The 16375-nt window shown below is 30.3% G+C and overlaps 2 protein-coding genes and 1 non-coding gene across 6 annotated transcripts; all 3 read left to right on the forward strand.

Annotated features, from left to right (window-relative positions):
* Positions 420-4549, forward strand: LOC109325255 (UDP-glucuronic acid decarboxylase 6-like). Of its 4 annotated transcripts, none has more exons than XM_019557500.1 (13): positions 420-559; positions 924-1035; positions 1755-1841; positions 1997-2084; positions 2430-2521; positions 2817-2881; positions 2971-3059; positions 3230-3307; positions 3428-3521; positions 3745-3811; positions 3895-3958; positions 4048-4088; positions 4187-4549. In XM_019557500.1, the coding sequence occupies exons 2-13, from the start codon at positions 949-951 to the stop codon at positions 4370-4372; spliced, it is 1038 nt and encodes a 345-aa protein (XP_019413045.1). In that variant the 5' UTR covers positions 420-559; positions 924-948; the 3' UTR covers positions 4373-4549. The 4 variants fall into 4 exon arrangements, with proteins under 4 accessions (XP_019413045.1, XP_019413047.1, XP_019413048.1 ...); XM_019557502.1 differs by having other exon boundaries at positions 430-554; XM_019557503.1 differs by lacking the exon at positions 420-559 and adding an exon at positions 627-746.
* On the forward strand, positions 9382-14466 carry LOC109325253. The gene is made up of 11 exons (XM_019557499.1): positions 9382-9940; positions 10116-10200; positions 10882-11078; positions 12156-12238; positions 12899-12944; positions 13071-13127; positions 13236-13290; positions 13370-13470; positions 13579-13642; positions 13735-13868; positions 14117-14466. The coding sequence occupies exons 1-11, from the start codon at positions 9857-9859 to the stop codon at positions 14288-14290; spliced, it is 1080 nt and encodes a 359-aa protein (XP_019413044.1). The 5' UTR covers positions 9382-9856; the 3' UTR covers positions 14291-14466.
* TRNAV-AAC lies at positions 15250-15323 on the forward strand. Its single transcript has one exon. It is a non-coding gene; the product is annotated as a tRNA-Val (tRNA).

Consider the following 16375-nt stretch of genomic DNA (forward strand, 5'->3'; position numbering starts at 1 on the left):
GTAATGTTTATCACTTTTACTTTCATGTAATATTAAATCGAGAGTAACTATATGACGTAATTAATATTAAAAGTTTATCATTAAGTATAAAACATAGATAAATATATGTTAAAACTTCACTTGTAAAACCTTAAATGTTATATGCATATAGAATATTACAAAAAATATTTGTTTTAAAATTTCAAAAATACAATTAAAAAACATTTTTTTAAAATTAATTATAAGAAATGATCAGTAGTTTTCTGGGTACAAAATGAGTAATGGATTGTATGTTAAAATATCAATTTATAAATTTGTTTACAAGTACTAAAGAGGGGAATTCTTTTTTCTTTTCCTTCGTAGAGAAGATAACTCATTTTTTGGTAATTAACACGTTTTTTTAATTTTTTTACGTCCTAGTAATTAGTTTTAGAGTTACGTAAATTTAGGTGAATGGGGTTGGGTTTATTCAGCATGTTTGCATTTAATATATTATTAATTTATTATATCATTGATTTGTTGTGATTTCCAATCACTCTTGTTGGTAGGAGCTTTGATTCCACTCTTCACTTTCAGTAAGGTTGAAGTCTTCCTAATTTTATTTCTTTTCATTCTTAATAATTTGTAAAGTTTATTATTTTATTGTATCCTTATTCAGAGTTTGGTGCACAAATTTTCAATCTTTTGATCTTTTTTTTTTTTGGGGGTCTTTTTAAACGTGTCCATGACCATGAATGTTTGGATCAGAAGAGTGATTAGGTTTTTGGGTTGGTCTCTTTTCTGAACCTCGTCATATTATGTATCTTCCTTAATAATTGACCCTTTAATTTGATAGATCTGAAGTGTAATTATTGATAACCCATCTAATTTATGTGATATGTGCAAGACTCATTAAGGGAAGAAAGGGTGAAAATAATTTGATTTTTTTTCTGAAATTGGTGCAGGAATTGAATTTCAGAGGTTTTTGCAATGGCAGCCAATTCTTCTAATGGAGATCATGTAGCATCAAAACAGCCTCCTTTGCCATCTCCTTTACGTTTTTCCAAATTCTTTCAGGTCAATTGTCACCTTTTTTTATTATTAGCAATTTTTCTTGCCACATTGTTGTTTTCATTTGTTATCTGGATCATGTGATGCAAAAATTCTATGTTAGCTCAATTGTTTCAGTGTCATTTTCCCTGATTAGGTAGATTTTTGTTGTTGATGTTAAGGAAATTTTGTGTCAGGTGCATTATCTCATAATATGATATGATTTTGCAGTTCTGTTGTACGATTTGGATTTTTATTTTTGTCTTATCCATTTATTGAATTATGATCATAATAAATGTGATGGATAATTTATTATTGTTTCAACTTGTTCTTAGCACTGCAAAGCAGTACACTAGTACAGTCACCTGAAACTTCATAAATTAAACCATAAAGAGCTTACTCCTCAACATATGACTATGAGCCTAATGTTTTATACCATGAATCTCATAAGATAAAGGAAGTGATAAAAAAATTTGTCTGGAAGCTATCCCTTTGTTTTTTGGCATGCTAATACTGATCGGTTAAAATTTAAAAGTTTTTATCATTTATCTAGTCTCGTGCATACCTATGGTTAAGTATGTACTTAAGGGAACATATGTGCATCTTACATCTGTTGATTGAAATTTGTCATGTGATTGTGATTTGTGAATGGGGCTTTAGTCAGAATCACTTAGTTTAGAAAATTATCATTTTTATTTTGTTTTGATGCCTTGCTTCATCAACGTTTCTTTTATTCTTGACAACAGTCCAACATGAGAATCCTGGTTACTGGAGGAGCTGGATTCATTGGTTCTCACCTAGTCGATAGATTGATGGAAAACGAAAAAAATGAGGTAAGCCAGTTCACTTTTTTGCATATTCTATTTATTAGATTTTCTCTTACTCTATTCCATTTATATAACTTAATATCATGTTATGTGTGATATAATAGATGTATAATCATGATTTGATAAAATATAAGACCAACTACATTGACATCTTTGTTTAGGTCATTGTTGCTGACAACTACTTCACCGGGTCAAAGGACAACCTAAAAAAATGGATCGGTCATCCAAGATTTGAGCTTATACGTCATGGTATATTTGCATCTTTGTTACTATTCACCACTCTGTGTTACAACTGATGTGCATGCTATATACTGGAGTTTTTATTTTTGATAAGAGATCTCATTTGGTAGTATGTTGAAGTCTGAATGCTTATGTCTAGATTGTAAAATAATTTCTATTACAAGACTGAGGATTTTGAGTTGTTAGACCACAGATTGAAGTAATTGGTATATTTGCTGTTTCTTAATCAACCATAATTTTTATAACAATAATGTGTACGTAGATGTTATGTGCAGCACTGCCTTTAAATCTCTGTTAACTGAAAAATCAGTCCTCACCCTGCTGATACACATTATCATTTTGATCCCCTTGTAGATGTCACTGAGCCTTTGTTGGTTGAGGTCGATCAGATCTATCATCTTGCATGCCCCGCTTCTCCTATTTTCTACAAATATAATCCTGTGAAGGTATAGTTCTTAGTCTTATTGCCGTTCATCATTTATCTTTTGCTTCGAATGTAAACATATTGATTTCAACTGTTGAAAAAATTGATTTCACTGTTCATTGCATTGCCACTGGCATTTCTTGATGTATATTCAACAACAAAATAAAAAGATATATTGAATCCTATGCATACATTCACATTCTGCAATCTATTTTATATTTATATCTACTTATACCATGCTTCATCAGTTGAAATTTCTTCCTTTTTACTGAACCTGGAGCGTCTATCTAATCTGCACGGAAATAATAATTTTACAGACAATAAAGACAAATGTGATTGGCACACTGAACATGCTTGGGCTTGCGAAGCGAGTTGGAGCAAGGTTGGCAAATTGTCTTTACAAAAAATTATAATTTCAGATTCTAGCATCAGTGCTGGTCTTGGTTCTTAAACTTCATATTTTATTGACAGGATTTTGCTTACATCAACTTCAGAGGTATATGGAGATCCTCTTATCCATCCCCAACCTGAAAGCTATTGGGGAAATGTTAACCCTATTGGTACATGCTTTTATCTCAGTCTCAAACCAACTCTTGCGCTTCTTCATCTGTTATTAACTTAACAAAATAATGATTTATGATTCCAACTTAGTGGAAATACCCGTGGAATTTCTTTTATACAATATTCATGAAGATGTAGCCTAAGCACTTACTATATATGTCCATAACAGGAGTTCGTAGCTGCTATGATGAAGGGAAACGTGTGGCTGAGACTTTGATGTTTGATTATCATAGGCAGCATGGGCTAGGTTCTTGTCTTCCTTTCCTCATAATTGTGTCTCATCTCATTCTTTGTAAGGTACAGCTGGTAGATATTTTTCTCTGAATTTAACTGACTTGTTTAGTTGTCTATTTCTGTTCCAATGTAGAAATTCGCATTGCAAGAATCTTCAACACATATGGACCACGCATGAATATCGATGATGGCCGTGTTGTCAGCAACTTCATTGCTCAAGCACTTCGGTAATTACACCTTTTCATTTTTCTGGTATATGGTATCTATTGTGTAATGTTAATTCTGTGGTATATAGTGTTTATGGTTTACATTAACACTTTTGGATGCATAATACATGCAATGAGCAGGCTCGATAGATTTAATTGTTTTAATACATTGAATTTGTCGATTAGCTGTGAATTTTTTCCTGCCTTCTCCTCCATTTCTCACATAATTATCTGTATGCTTCAGTGGTGAATCCTTGACAGTCCAATCTCCCGGAACACAAACTCGTAGTTTCTGCTATGTCTCTGACCTGGTATTTATCCCATTTGTATTTGTATCTTTGCTTCATTGAATTATTATTGGTAAACCAATCATGCTTACTATGAAATCTCTTAGGTTGATGGCCTTATCCGTCTCATGGGAGGTTCAGACACTGGACCAATCAACCTTGGAAACCCAGGTTAGATATTCGTTGCAAAACATTTATTACAGTATTTTTACCTTTTCTGAATCATGGAAATATGTTAACTTTTTTTCTGTTTTTTTCAGGTGAATTTACAATGCTTGAACTTGCTGAGACAGTGAAGGAGGTAACTTAGTCCTTTTAACATTTTCAATCCAAATATCATTCACTTAAAATTCATGCAACATAGTTCTTAATCTATATTTGTGGTGGTTGTTTTGACAGCTTATTAATCCTGAAGTGGAGATAAAGATAGTGGAGAACACTCCTGATGATCCAAGACAGAGAAAACCTGACATAACAAAAGCAAAGGAATTGCTTGGGTGGGAACCACAGATCAAGTTGTGTGATGGTCTTCCTCTTATGCAAGAGGATTTTCGTTTGAGGCTTGGGATTGACAACAAGAATTAGTTATTTGTTCTTTTTGTGTCATGTCAAAGTAATAATAAGTGGGATATTGGTATGTCTCTTTTCATATTTTTCGCTTCATAATTATGATTTTGAGGAAAAGTTGTTGTGCTTCAAATTTGGCTTCCCGTGTATCAATGTGATATCTGTTCTATGTAATTGAGTTGAAATTTTTGTTTTCCAGTCCATGTTTTCGGGTTCTCTTTACAACATTCTTTATATTGAGAGTTTTTTTTTGTACTACCAAAAGTATTATTTTACCCTTTTAGATAAGAAACTAATTTATTTTGAGTTTGTGGTTATCTCTTCCAACAAATGTCGTTATAAGGAATTGAACCATTGACATTTTAGTCATCTTGTAATCTAATTGTGTTTTAAATCACTAGATCAATATCACCTCGATGGAGTTTCTTCCTTATTATCCTGTTTTAAGTCTATGCATTCGGGTTCTCACTATTAACATCTTCATTATTTTTTTATTTATTCGTGTTTTTAACAAATCGATTTTGTTTCCCTTTAAAAAAATCAAAATAACATTGATGACTATTTTTGTAAGTGTATGTGATTAATAAGAGATGTAAGAACTAAAAATAATTACCTACAATTATTATCTATACTTCTATACTATTAATAAAGGGAAAACACAAAATAACCACTCATCATGGTGTAATTTGTGTTTTCCTATTTTGTCCTCAATATCTTTTTATTTCTACCAAAAAATCATATAATATTATTTTCTTATTTTATCTTTATTATCTTCTTATTTTAAAAGTATATTTAAAAAATTGAATATTAAACCAATTGAATAAATTCAAACTATACATTACAAACGATAGGAAAGTGGGTTGACAAGTACAATAGTGCATGTCAACACGCTAGTATAAATAAAGGATAAAGTAGTCAAATGTCATATAAATTCAATATATTAAAGATATTAATTATATATTCAAAAATTTATTTGCCATAATTAAAAGATAGTTAATATTTTTATTTTTTTTAGTTAGGGATGGAAACTAACTCAAACTAGTGGTTATCTGCCTAAATGTAAAGCGGAAAATTCATTTTGATTGAGTTCTTATTTGAGTTTTTTCCGATTTCAAATGTTGGATTCAAGTTTGGTATAAACGATATCTGAATCCAACACAAACTCAATCTATATGATAAATGTCAAATTATAGAATTATCTTATATATATATATAGTGCAAAGCGTTCTATTTATATGATAATGAATATGTTTCACATGATAGTGGAAGATGATAGTCTTTTTTTAACTTTGTTGTATTTGAGTTCAGGTAGGAGATTTCACGTTTGAGCTTGGATAAATACAAATTTTGTCTCGGTCTGCTCCATTGTCATTCCTATTTTTTTGTTCTACCAAATGTATATCCTCACTCTTTGGATAAGGAACTAATTATTTTTGGATTATGTGGTTACTCCTCTCAAAAAGTGTCACTCCCAATAATTGAAACCTTAACTTTTTTATCATCCTAAAGATCTAGCAAAGTCTTACACTACTTGACCAACATCTTCTTGTTATTTATTCCTATTTTTAGTTGTTAGTGTAAGTAGTTCTTTTCTTTTTCTAAAGAATAAGTGTTTTTGCAAAATAAAATAAAAACTAACTAGTCAATAATACGGTATAAACACATAAGTGTAAATGTCAAATCATTTACACTATATTTGGTTAATGAGGGATAATAAAAGGAAAGAAAGATAATAGAATGAAAGAAAATTGGTAGAAAATAAGATTATAATTTTGTTATTTTGTATGATTGAAAATGAAAAGAAAGTAAGAGGAAAGAAAATGTATATTTATACATAATTTATCAAAAATGACATAAATACTCTTATTACTTTTATGTATAAAAAATTATGTAACATATCTAATTTTAAAAACAATATTTTGTTGTTATAAATTACATAAATTAATAATTTTTTATATTAATTAAATATAATAATTTTTGTTTAACAAAATCCAATGAAAATCATTAATATTCTATATTTTCTTCCCACTAATGCATCTAAAGTAATCATAATTCATATTTGGTAATCACTTTTATATTTATAATCATCTCACTTTTGCAAATTTTGTTTTATATTTTTAATTTATTTATTATTTATCATTTGTACTTAATTTTAAAAATTATGTTTTTATTATTTTTACTACATTTTTATTGAACATTCATACATAAATAATTTTTATTTGGTAGTTCATAAACATTGAAATAAGAAGTTCATTATATTTTATTTATATTCACCTGGAATATTTTCTTTTATTTAATTTATGGTGGAAAGACAAATTTGTAATTTCTATGGTTTTCTTTTTTTTCTCCATTTTTTTTACAAAGTAGGGAATAAAAGTTTTTTGTGGGTAAATTACAATGACACCCCCTAAATTTAAGTGAAATTACATAAATCAGTCTTCCCTATTTTAAACTTATACAAATCACCCCTAATTATTACATATATTACACTAACCATCTTAAAGGAGAAATAAGTGTTATTTTTAATCAAAAAATAATTATAAGTATAATTAAGTCAAACAAATATTGTATAGTGTGAAGACAAATCAAAATTGTATAACATTCAATGTCTATTCATTATTTTGGTTAATTATAATATAATATAAGAGTTGTTTAAACATCTCCTTATAATTATTAATGCACTTTGTAACGAACCAAAAATAATTAATGAGTAGACATTGACTATTATAAAATTTGGATTTGTCTTCATAATATATAATATTTTATTTGATTTAACTATACTTGTTGTCGTTTATTATTTAATAAATTACATTTATCTCTCTCATATGGACGATAAATGATATATATATATATATATATAATTATGTGTGGTTTGTGTAGGTTTGAAAAATGATTAGTGATTTATGCAATTTCACTAGAACTCATGAAATGTTAGTGTAATTTACTCTTATATTATTTAAAAGATAAAAAATAATCACAAAGTAATACAAGAAGATGTACTGAAAATAATGTCATAAAAAACAAAAAATTTACTAAAAAATGAAAATTCCAAAAGTAATATAAGACTTCATATAATAATATATTTCAAACAATCCTAACCGATCTAATCCGATCTAATTAGTAATTAATTAGTTAATAAATAAATATATGTATCATTTAGTGAAATTCAAATCTCAACTACTTATAAATTATTTTACTAAATATTTCTAGCTTAATAAGTTACATACACAACTAAAAGCTTCAAACTAATTTTATAACTACAACTATAACAATTACAAGTTAATTTTATCGGACACAACCAGTGAGAATTGACATGTTGTTTCCCTACTATTTTAGCTTTCATTTCTATAGTGGATTTCTATAGTCAAACTTTCAAAAATGCTAGCCTCTAACTTTTTGACTCAATCAATAGATTACTAAATTCATTCCAAAAATAAAAATTAAATGAATTTATAGTTTTAAAAAAAAAAAGATATTTTAACATTTGAAAACTATATTTTTGAGATAGTTATTTATATAATGCTTAGAAAATGAAAGTATCTTTCAATATTCACTTAGTAATTTTACCATTCAAAATTAAAAAAAATATTACATAGTTACTCTAACTAAAAAGTCATATTATTTTTTAATGTATAATTTTTTTCACATTAAATTTTTTGTGATGTATAAATCATTCTTATATTTGATCGTTAGACGAACGATATAAATTATTTTCATATTGCATTTTAAATGATGTATTGTATTAATAATGGAGAAATACTAAAAACTTTTACATCTTAATTACATTTTTAGAAAAAATTAGTCATTATTGATTATAAATATAAGTAATTTGATGAATGATGAATAATAATAGTTAAGCTGAGAGAGTTTATATGTAAATATGAATATTATGATATCTCTGAATGTATATTTTTTATAAATACTAGTGTGTACAGAAAATATTGTGTGATACTACATATTCAATTTTTATATATTATATTTTTTGTGTTTATGATAATGTTTAATTTAAGGTAAGATAAGTGATTAATTAATGTATTGGTGGTAGTTTCTTAGGATTATATAGTTTTTTTTGTAAAAATTAAATAAAGTTAAGGACAATATAGGAAATGAAAATTACACATTGAGGGAAGTTATTTCAAGTTTTAGCTTTATATATAGTATAGATTTAAGGTAAGATAAGTGATTAATTAATGTATTGGTGGTAGTTTCTTAGGATTATATAGTTTTTTTGTAAAAATTAAATAAATTTAAGGACAATATAGGAAATGAAAATTACACCTTGAGGGAAGTTATTTCAAGTTTTGGCTTTATATATAGTATAGATATAGATAGATAATTTTCTTATTTGAGATTATACAATATTATTTTAATTTATATATATGCAAAATTATAAACGGAAATTTTATTTTAGAGGTGAGTGTGTATGAAAATTTGTATATAGAATTTGATTATAAAATTATTATTCTTTTTTTGTTTTGTATATTTAAACAATATTTTCTTATAATTATTGATACATTTTGTAACAAATAACAATAAAGAAATAATAATTTTTATACTATTTGAATTTAGACCACTGTATATCATATTTCATGGAAAACTGGTGTGAGGTTAAACAAAGTTGGCCATTTATTTTTCTAAACAAAGTTGACCATTTATAAATAGGATAAATTTTGTATCATCTAGGAATACGAAGAAATTTACCTTATTTATTATCCTATCTATTTTTAATTTACCATGTTTCTATTTCTTTCTACTGTGTGATGACATTGATTATCTACGAAACGATGGCGTAGATAAAGTTTAAAACACGTTAGATTATTTGTTAAGCGTAATAACGATGCTTTCTTATTAACAAATATATATCTAATCATTACTTTTTTGGATGACATCTCTCGCATTGAATGATATACCTAATTATTATTAACATGCAGCGTCAATCTGCAAAGTCGATATTTCGATTCTTATAAACAACAACTATTTGAAGAAATAAACCCAAATTCCGGGGTAGTACAAAAAAAACATGGAGTTTCTGCACCCACCGCACACTACCACCCCTACTCGGTGACCACATCAGCTTGTTGCTTTATCCAAATCGAAAACCAAAGCTTGCCACCGCATCCAACACAACTTAATGTCACTCAACTCTATATGATCGCCACGCACTCATCTTCTACGCTATTCATCCCAATCTTAAAATAAATAATAAACTATTATTCAATTCCAATTCTATCACACACATCAAAAAACAAACGGTTGTGTTCGGTTCAGAAACACGCATCACCAAACTCTAAAACAATCTCTCTCTTTTTCCGTTTCATAAATCATCATTCACTCATTTGATTTCATTCTTTCTAATCATTTTCGTTGCTTCTGTCGGAAACATCCTAGAAAATATCGAAGCCATGTTTGGATCGAAATCAGGGCTCTAGGGTTTGCGCTATTTGCTACATCTTCAAAGCCTTCTTCTATTCTCTTCCAATTCAGATAGATTTGGATTCAGAAATGTCCGAAGTTCAATCAATAACGCCTCGAAGTTCCGCTTATCTCGATGCCCTTTCTCAAGAGATCCACAAGAAGCTCCAGCGGGTTCGTTCGTTTTCTTCTCCTTCCTCCGAATTTTTTCTCTATTTATAAGTCATGAAAATAAGGCACTAGGAATCGTAGTTCTGCAAGGAATTTTTTTAGTTTTTGTTTACTTGCCTGAACATTACAGAACAGGGTTGTGATATATTGTGTTGTGTGATAAACGTGATTGTTGCAGGTGCTAGCTAATTCGTCGCAGAGGCGCAAATTGTTGCAGGAACTGTTCGCGGATATAGCTTTGGAAGTGGATGATCGTGCCAAAGGTGTCTTTTTTCAAACGGTTATGATTGATCATTCGTTGTTTAATTCTTGCAATCATACGCATCTTATGAATTGTAGAATTAGGTTGTGTTTGGGAGACATGCTAGAATGTCACATAATAGAGTAGGTGTTTGGCATATGTTATAAATAGAGTAGGTGTTTGGGAGGGTTAAAAAGCACTTTGTTCTGTTATGGTTTGTTCACACTCCAGACACTAGCTTAGGGTATAATGACTCAGATGACAACATGTGCATCAAGTATGGTATTGAAGTTTCATTGTTTATGGCAAACCTTGTTCGAGATCACGACTTATATTTCATTTTTCGGAAGATAACTCTCTTGCTTAAACTGAAAATTGCATCACGGGTAAACTGCCTTATCGGTGGCTAAGATATGATTACTTGACCTGTGAAAACTGTATATAGGATTGTATATGTCTTGCTAATATAATTAGCTGGTCTATTATGTTGTGGTACGATCTGAATACTAGGTAACATATAGTTGAGAATTTTGTTTGCAAATGAGTAGGATTCTCAAGGATTGAACTCACAGCTAACAGGTGGATATTTAAATCTTAAAGAGGTGTTGAGAAACTTTTTTAGAGGAAGGAGAAAGTATGTGTTCCCTTTTATTTGACCAAACAAAAAATACCAACTGCAGATTTTCTTTTTTCACAATAACAGATGTAATTGTCAGCAAGGAAGAGGATGGCATCTCTCTTGCAGAGGATGTCAACGGTGGTCTTCTATGTTTCTACGATGTGCTTGCTGATTATTTTGTACGAGTGCCTGAGAGTGGAAAACCTATACTTGACTTGATTGTCCAACAATGGAGTCAGTCATTTGCTTCACATATCTTTGCCCTCTTGTTTCACAAATGGGTATGTGAGCTTGTATTTATCTTTGCTACACACTGGTTTTGACTTACTTTTGAACTTCATTGACATTAGAAAAAATGAATTAGTTACTCAAATAGCTTTACCAATTTTGTTCTGTAATATTAAGTATTTGAAGTGCACAGATATCAATCTTTCCATCATGAATGCATGATCACCATGCCCTTAATGCAGCTAGTGTCCAATTCTGACCATATATTTTTTACCATTCATATTCTGGTGAACATGGTTATCAAAAGTAGATGTCTTGTCCTTTGTTCTTTGGAATATCAGTTCTCCAAGACTTCAACATATTCCTTTGGCTTTTAATGTTTGGTTCTAGTTTTTCCTAAGTGTAACAGGTTTGAATGAAACATTTCTTTAATATAAGCTAATCTCTATTGTTTGTTTAATTATCAAGTTTTCAATCTAAATTTTAAAAAATCCATAATCATTTTCTGTGAATAGAATAACATATACAGATTTGATGCTAGGATGGTATTTGTACCCAGGACCTTTTTATTAGCCATTCAATGACAGCCTTTTTCTAGTTCATTGCTTGTCGAGGATACCCTGCACCAAAAACAATTGATTGAAGTTGGGAATAAGTACCTTGTTTTAAACAGCGTGTAGCTCTATTGCATGACGAAATTGTAATTGCACTTTTGACAAGGAAGAGGTTTTCTATATTTCATGTTTGGTTATATTTAGAACATTAAACAACTTGCATTACCATCTCAATAATAAATTAATAATTTATGCTTCTCTTTTTTATTTATAGAATCGATTTTTCTTCTTATTTCATGATCAGTATTATTCCAAACCTAAAGTTGTGAGTACGTATCATCTTAACTATGCTTTACTAGATGGGTTGGTCTTGTCCCTTTGAGGATATTGCAATGATATCATAAGGAGATTTTTTCTACGAGGGAGAGGGGGATTCTGGTTTTGCCTCCCTAATATTGACATGGCTAGTCTACGTAGTCTTAGACAACGGTTTATGTTTCTTGCATGGACCCTAAACCAGTTTTCCCTGCAGCTTTCTTTTGTGTTGCACAATAACTTCATTGAACCTTTTTGCAGTTATTTGAAGTTCATCTTGATAACCCAGAAGTGCTCCTCCGCTATTCCTCTGCTCTGGTTCAAGGCGCTACAAATGTTTTCTGGTATTAATACAAGCTGTAATAAATGAAAACCTTAGTTAATTGGCTAAAACTTGCAAAAGCCAAGTGTGGATTTGGATAGGCTGGTTGTTTACAACTTACTGTATACCATGCTTGGGCAAAAATATCACATTTCATTAGATTAACCTTCACTGTAGAACTTCCTTTCATGCTCTACCCCCCTTCTAAATGGGAAGAGTACAATATTTGTGGGTTCTCTTCATTGTTTTATTTTAAAAAAATCAGATCTTATTTTTTGCCTTATGTTATTGTACTAAGATGGTTTCTTTGAACATGTCTCACCCCTTCACTTCTGGAAACATATTTCCAGGAGTATATTTAGGAAAACATGCTACTGGAAATGGGTTTCTTAAATACAAGGGGTGGTGCCTTTTGAGATATAAGACGGTTGTAAAAGAAACAATCTTTCATCAATAGCTCTAAGTCTTTAACCATGCCAATTCAATAGCTCTAAGTCTTAAGCCATTCCAATTCAATAGCAACCCATCCAACTCTATCTCCTATATAACCCAAAAAACAGGAAGTAACAGCAATGTTATTAAGAGTACCCATGTGGTCTCTAACCAAGTAACATGCTCAAATTCAACACAAGATGATTTGATATTGCAATCAAAAATAATAAAAATTTGGTGCCATTTACAGGATTGACATTCAAACAAACTCAAGGCATTTCCAGTCTCTATTCCATGTAAGAGTCCTACAGGAGAACCTTATGTTTTTTTTTGCACGGATACATATTGTCTGGATAATGTTTTGATTATTGCTTCCTTTTCTCAATTCTTTTGCATATTCCTTGTGTTTCCCTCAATTTCAGTACCTTCTGGAAGATGTTGCATTAGATCATACTCGATTAACTAAAATTCCTGTCCAGGTCAGATACCCTATCAGATTTAGTCTTAACATCAGATTGAGTCAATGTATTATTGTTGCTACTTGCTAATGACATTCTGAAATCATCTACTGTTCATTGAATCCATAGGCTCAGCGAGATATGTATCTTTTGCTATCAAGGTTCATTTTATTTTACAACTCAGGTAAGAATTCAGAGGAGTGGGTTAGACTATGAATGACATTGCAAATGTCTTTAAAATAATATAATTTTTGTCTTTGTAGCTGACAAAATGGATAGCTTCTTAAAGCAGTGTCCTCTTTTCCCAACTGCTTTCTTAATTGGTGGCCCTGCAGATATATTCGTTACTGAACTTACTGATCAGGTACATTTCACTTACCTTTTCATAATTAAGAGCTATGTATTCTCTTTCATATGAAGAAAATGAAGATGTTAAGCTTAATGTCTGATTTTGAACTTAATTTGTTTTCAGCTTCAAAAGTTAAAGGTGGAACCAGTGCTGCTGCATTACCTTTCAGGAATTAAAGTCCTTCAGGGTACTGTATTAACTTCTCAGATGCAATAATTGGACTATTCTTATCTCACCTAACCTAGCTATGCAATTCTTCTGATTATGCTAATGGAACAGGTATGGAATTAAGAATGACTACAAGTACAAGATTGAAAACTTGTTTATATAGTTTTACATCTCCGGGTGGTCCAATGTATCCAACTAGAGCTGTCCGTCATGCTGCATGGGAAGCATTAGATTTGCTTTTTCCGGTGAGTATCTTTTCCCCCTAAATGATGCACATAGCAAACATAATTTTAGTTCTATACTTCATACAAATTTTCATGCTACCAATAAACAAGAAACTGTCACATTGGTAACAAATAACTTCATTTTTTTCGAGGAGGTATCAATTGATCGATCAATGGTGTGAAAGTGTTTTGAATTGTTAATAGATAAAGAAAGATGTATTTTGCTGATGTCTGGTTATTTAAATGTTACTGACATTGACATGATACAGGTGGGGCGTTACCCTCGGCATCTTATAAGTTTGTTCTTCAGGTTGCTCTATCCATGGTATTGGCCCTCTTCCTGTTGGAACTTCGTGATTTCTTGTGTTCAGGCTGTCTTTTACTCTGTGCTGAGGTTGATATTTTCTACGTGGGATAAGATTTCCAAGCCTAAATCACAATAGATTCTCCTGTGTCTGTATTTTATAAATATGTAAAACTTGCATAGAAGCCCACAGCATTTATGACTAGTGCCTTGATCCTCTGATATATTTTTTTCATGTCAGGAGATGTTTGTAAAAACAGGCTTTGTTAATTTCATGTATAATCTGTTCACTATGGCTACATAACATTTAGAATTCAAAATAATTTCCGGAAATTCCATCGATGTTAGTAATGGTTTTGATGGTGCATAAAGAATCGTCCAATAATTTGTTATTGATGAAGGAAACATTGAAAACAAGGATCTGAAAACCATTTCATTTTTTTCATATAGCTTTATCGTGTCGGGTAATAAAATTATAGATGACAACACCTAAACTAAAGGGCTTATACCTAGAAAAGCATTTGATAGCCAACAGAAGAATTGGAAATCCTTTCTATTTGTATCCGCAGCATGTTAAAAGCATGCTTCAGCCAATGCCAACCGCAGCGAAACCAGGCTAGCTTCACAATTCAAACTTTGAAAATCTTACACTCGGCAGATTCATCTGCCCAAAACAAATTAGCAATCTCATAACTTTAAACGGAACAAAGACTTTATATCCTTAGAACGACCAAGAGGCTAAGTGTTCGATTTTTTAGAGCAACAATTGTTGGAAGAAGCAATCACACATTCCGAGATTAGTTTCTTATCAGTTGATTAATTATTGGCTTCAATGAAGATGATGTCATAAAATAAGTGAAATAAAATGTTTCACGCCTAATTAGCTAAAGTGTGTGTAGATCTTGTATGACTTAATATACTTACTTAACCCAAGGGAAATTTTTACATAAATGTGACAAATATACATAACTGTGTAGTTTTCCTTCCAGATGCAGCAGCGTGAGCTACAAGCCAAGGAAACAAGGAAGAGCGTGTAGCGAAAGTGCAGTTCATAGCGTTATTGATTATGAGTTATGGTAGAGTAACGTTACACAAATTGGTTTCGTGGTGTAGTTGGTTATCACGTCAGTCTAACACACTGAAGGTCTCCGGTTCGAACCCGGGCGAAGCCATAGCTCTTTTGATTTTATTTTTTGAGTTTTGCTGTGATGTGATTCAATTTAAATAACAGCCTCATATATTGGGTGTTGTGACAGAATGCACATCTGTTGTCCTACACATAATGTTACTCCAAGTACCATGTAGTTGTGACATGGGTGTCTTAAATTAAGGCTTTCTGATGTTGATTTTGGTGCAGGTGATGGTGTTACCATTGCACATGGTGGTGTTCTTCCAAACATTAACCTTGTGTTTTTGCCAAAGAAGAATGACAAGGTTGGTACTTTTAAACCATGTTCCGAGTGAGTATATTTATTAAATAATATGGACTTTTGTAATTTGTGATGACTAGTAATCTTATATTTATGGACAAATATTCATTTTAAATCGATCAAATATGATATTGATTCTTCTAAGCCTTTTAATCATTTTTTTTCTTTCCTTTATCAAATCCTTATTAGCCAATATTGACATCTTTTAATCTTTCTCATTTCACATTTTCAAAACGGGAAGCATCATTTAAATATATTATTCTCACCATTCTATTGTTACATTAAAAACTCCCCGGACTTCTCATGACTAATAATGGAAGTTTGAGAATGGTGAACTATATAATAAGGATGATAAAATGAATATTGGTAACCGAAATATTATATCATATTACATACTCTCTTAATATTAGGATAAGGGTGGTGTGTTGTTAAATATTGATCACCATGTGTGATGTTAAAATGAAATTTTGACATAACTGAATATTGTAGGGGATATAATGTCTCACACTATAAAATTACCTACATACATTAAGCATATAAAATAGTAAATAAAAAGTATATAATTTGACTTTTTATACATCAATTTATGATATGCTTGCTATTATTGAATTTTTAGCCAAATATTAAGATATAGATTTATGGTACTGAACTTTAGAATTTATTTTCAGTTATTGAAAAAGTTTAAGGCATAAAATATGATTTAAAATTATATCAAGTACAATTAATTCAATTTTTTTTATGAATAAGCTTCAAATGTTTTAAATGAGAGTTTTAAAATTGTAATGAGTTTCCAA

The sequence above is a fragment of the Lupinus angustifolius genome, chromosome LG13 (assembly GCF_001865875.1).
Source record: "Lupinus angustifolius cultivar Tanjil chromosome LG13, LupAngTanjil_v1.0, whole genome shotgun sequence".
Taxonomy (NCBI): domain Eukaryota; kingdom Viridiplantae; phylum Streptophyta; class Magnoliopsida; order Fabales; family Fabaceae; genus Lupinus; species Lupinus angustifolius.

What these genes read in the sequence shown, in the direction of transcription:
- LOC109325255 (XM_019557500.1), top strand. Translation starts at nt 949, where the DNA reads ATGGCAGCCAATTCTTCTAATGGAGATCATGTAGCATCAAAACAGCCT. An exon ending in ACAAATATAATCCTGTGAAG is followed by an intron (nt 2,522 to 2,816) that starts GTATAGTTCTTA and finishes ATAATTTTACAG; the next exon opens with ACAATAAAGACAAATGTGAT. An exon ending in TCATAGGCAGCATGGGCTAG is followed by an intron (nt 3,308 to 3,427) that starts GTTCTTGTCTTC and finishes GTTCCAATGTAG; the next exon opens with AAATTCGCATTGCAAGAATC.
- LOC109325253 (XM_019557499.1), top strand. Translation starts at nt 9,857, where the DNA reads ATGTCCGAAGTTCAATCAATAACGCCTCGAAGTTCCGCTTATCTCGAT. An exon ending in GGCGCTACAAATGTTTTCTG is followed by an intron (nt 12,239 to 12,898) that starts GTATTAATACAA and finishes TGCCATTTACAG; the next exon opens with GATTGACATTCAAACAAACT. An exon ending in AGGAATTAAAGTCCTTCAGG is followed by an intron (nt 13,643 to 13,734) that starts GTACTGTATTAA and finishes CTAATGGAACAG; the next exon opens with GTATGGAATTAAGAATGACT.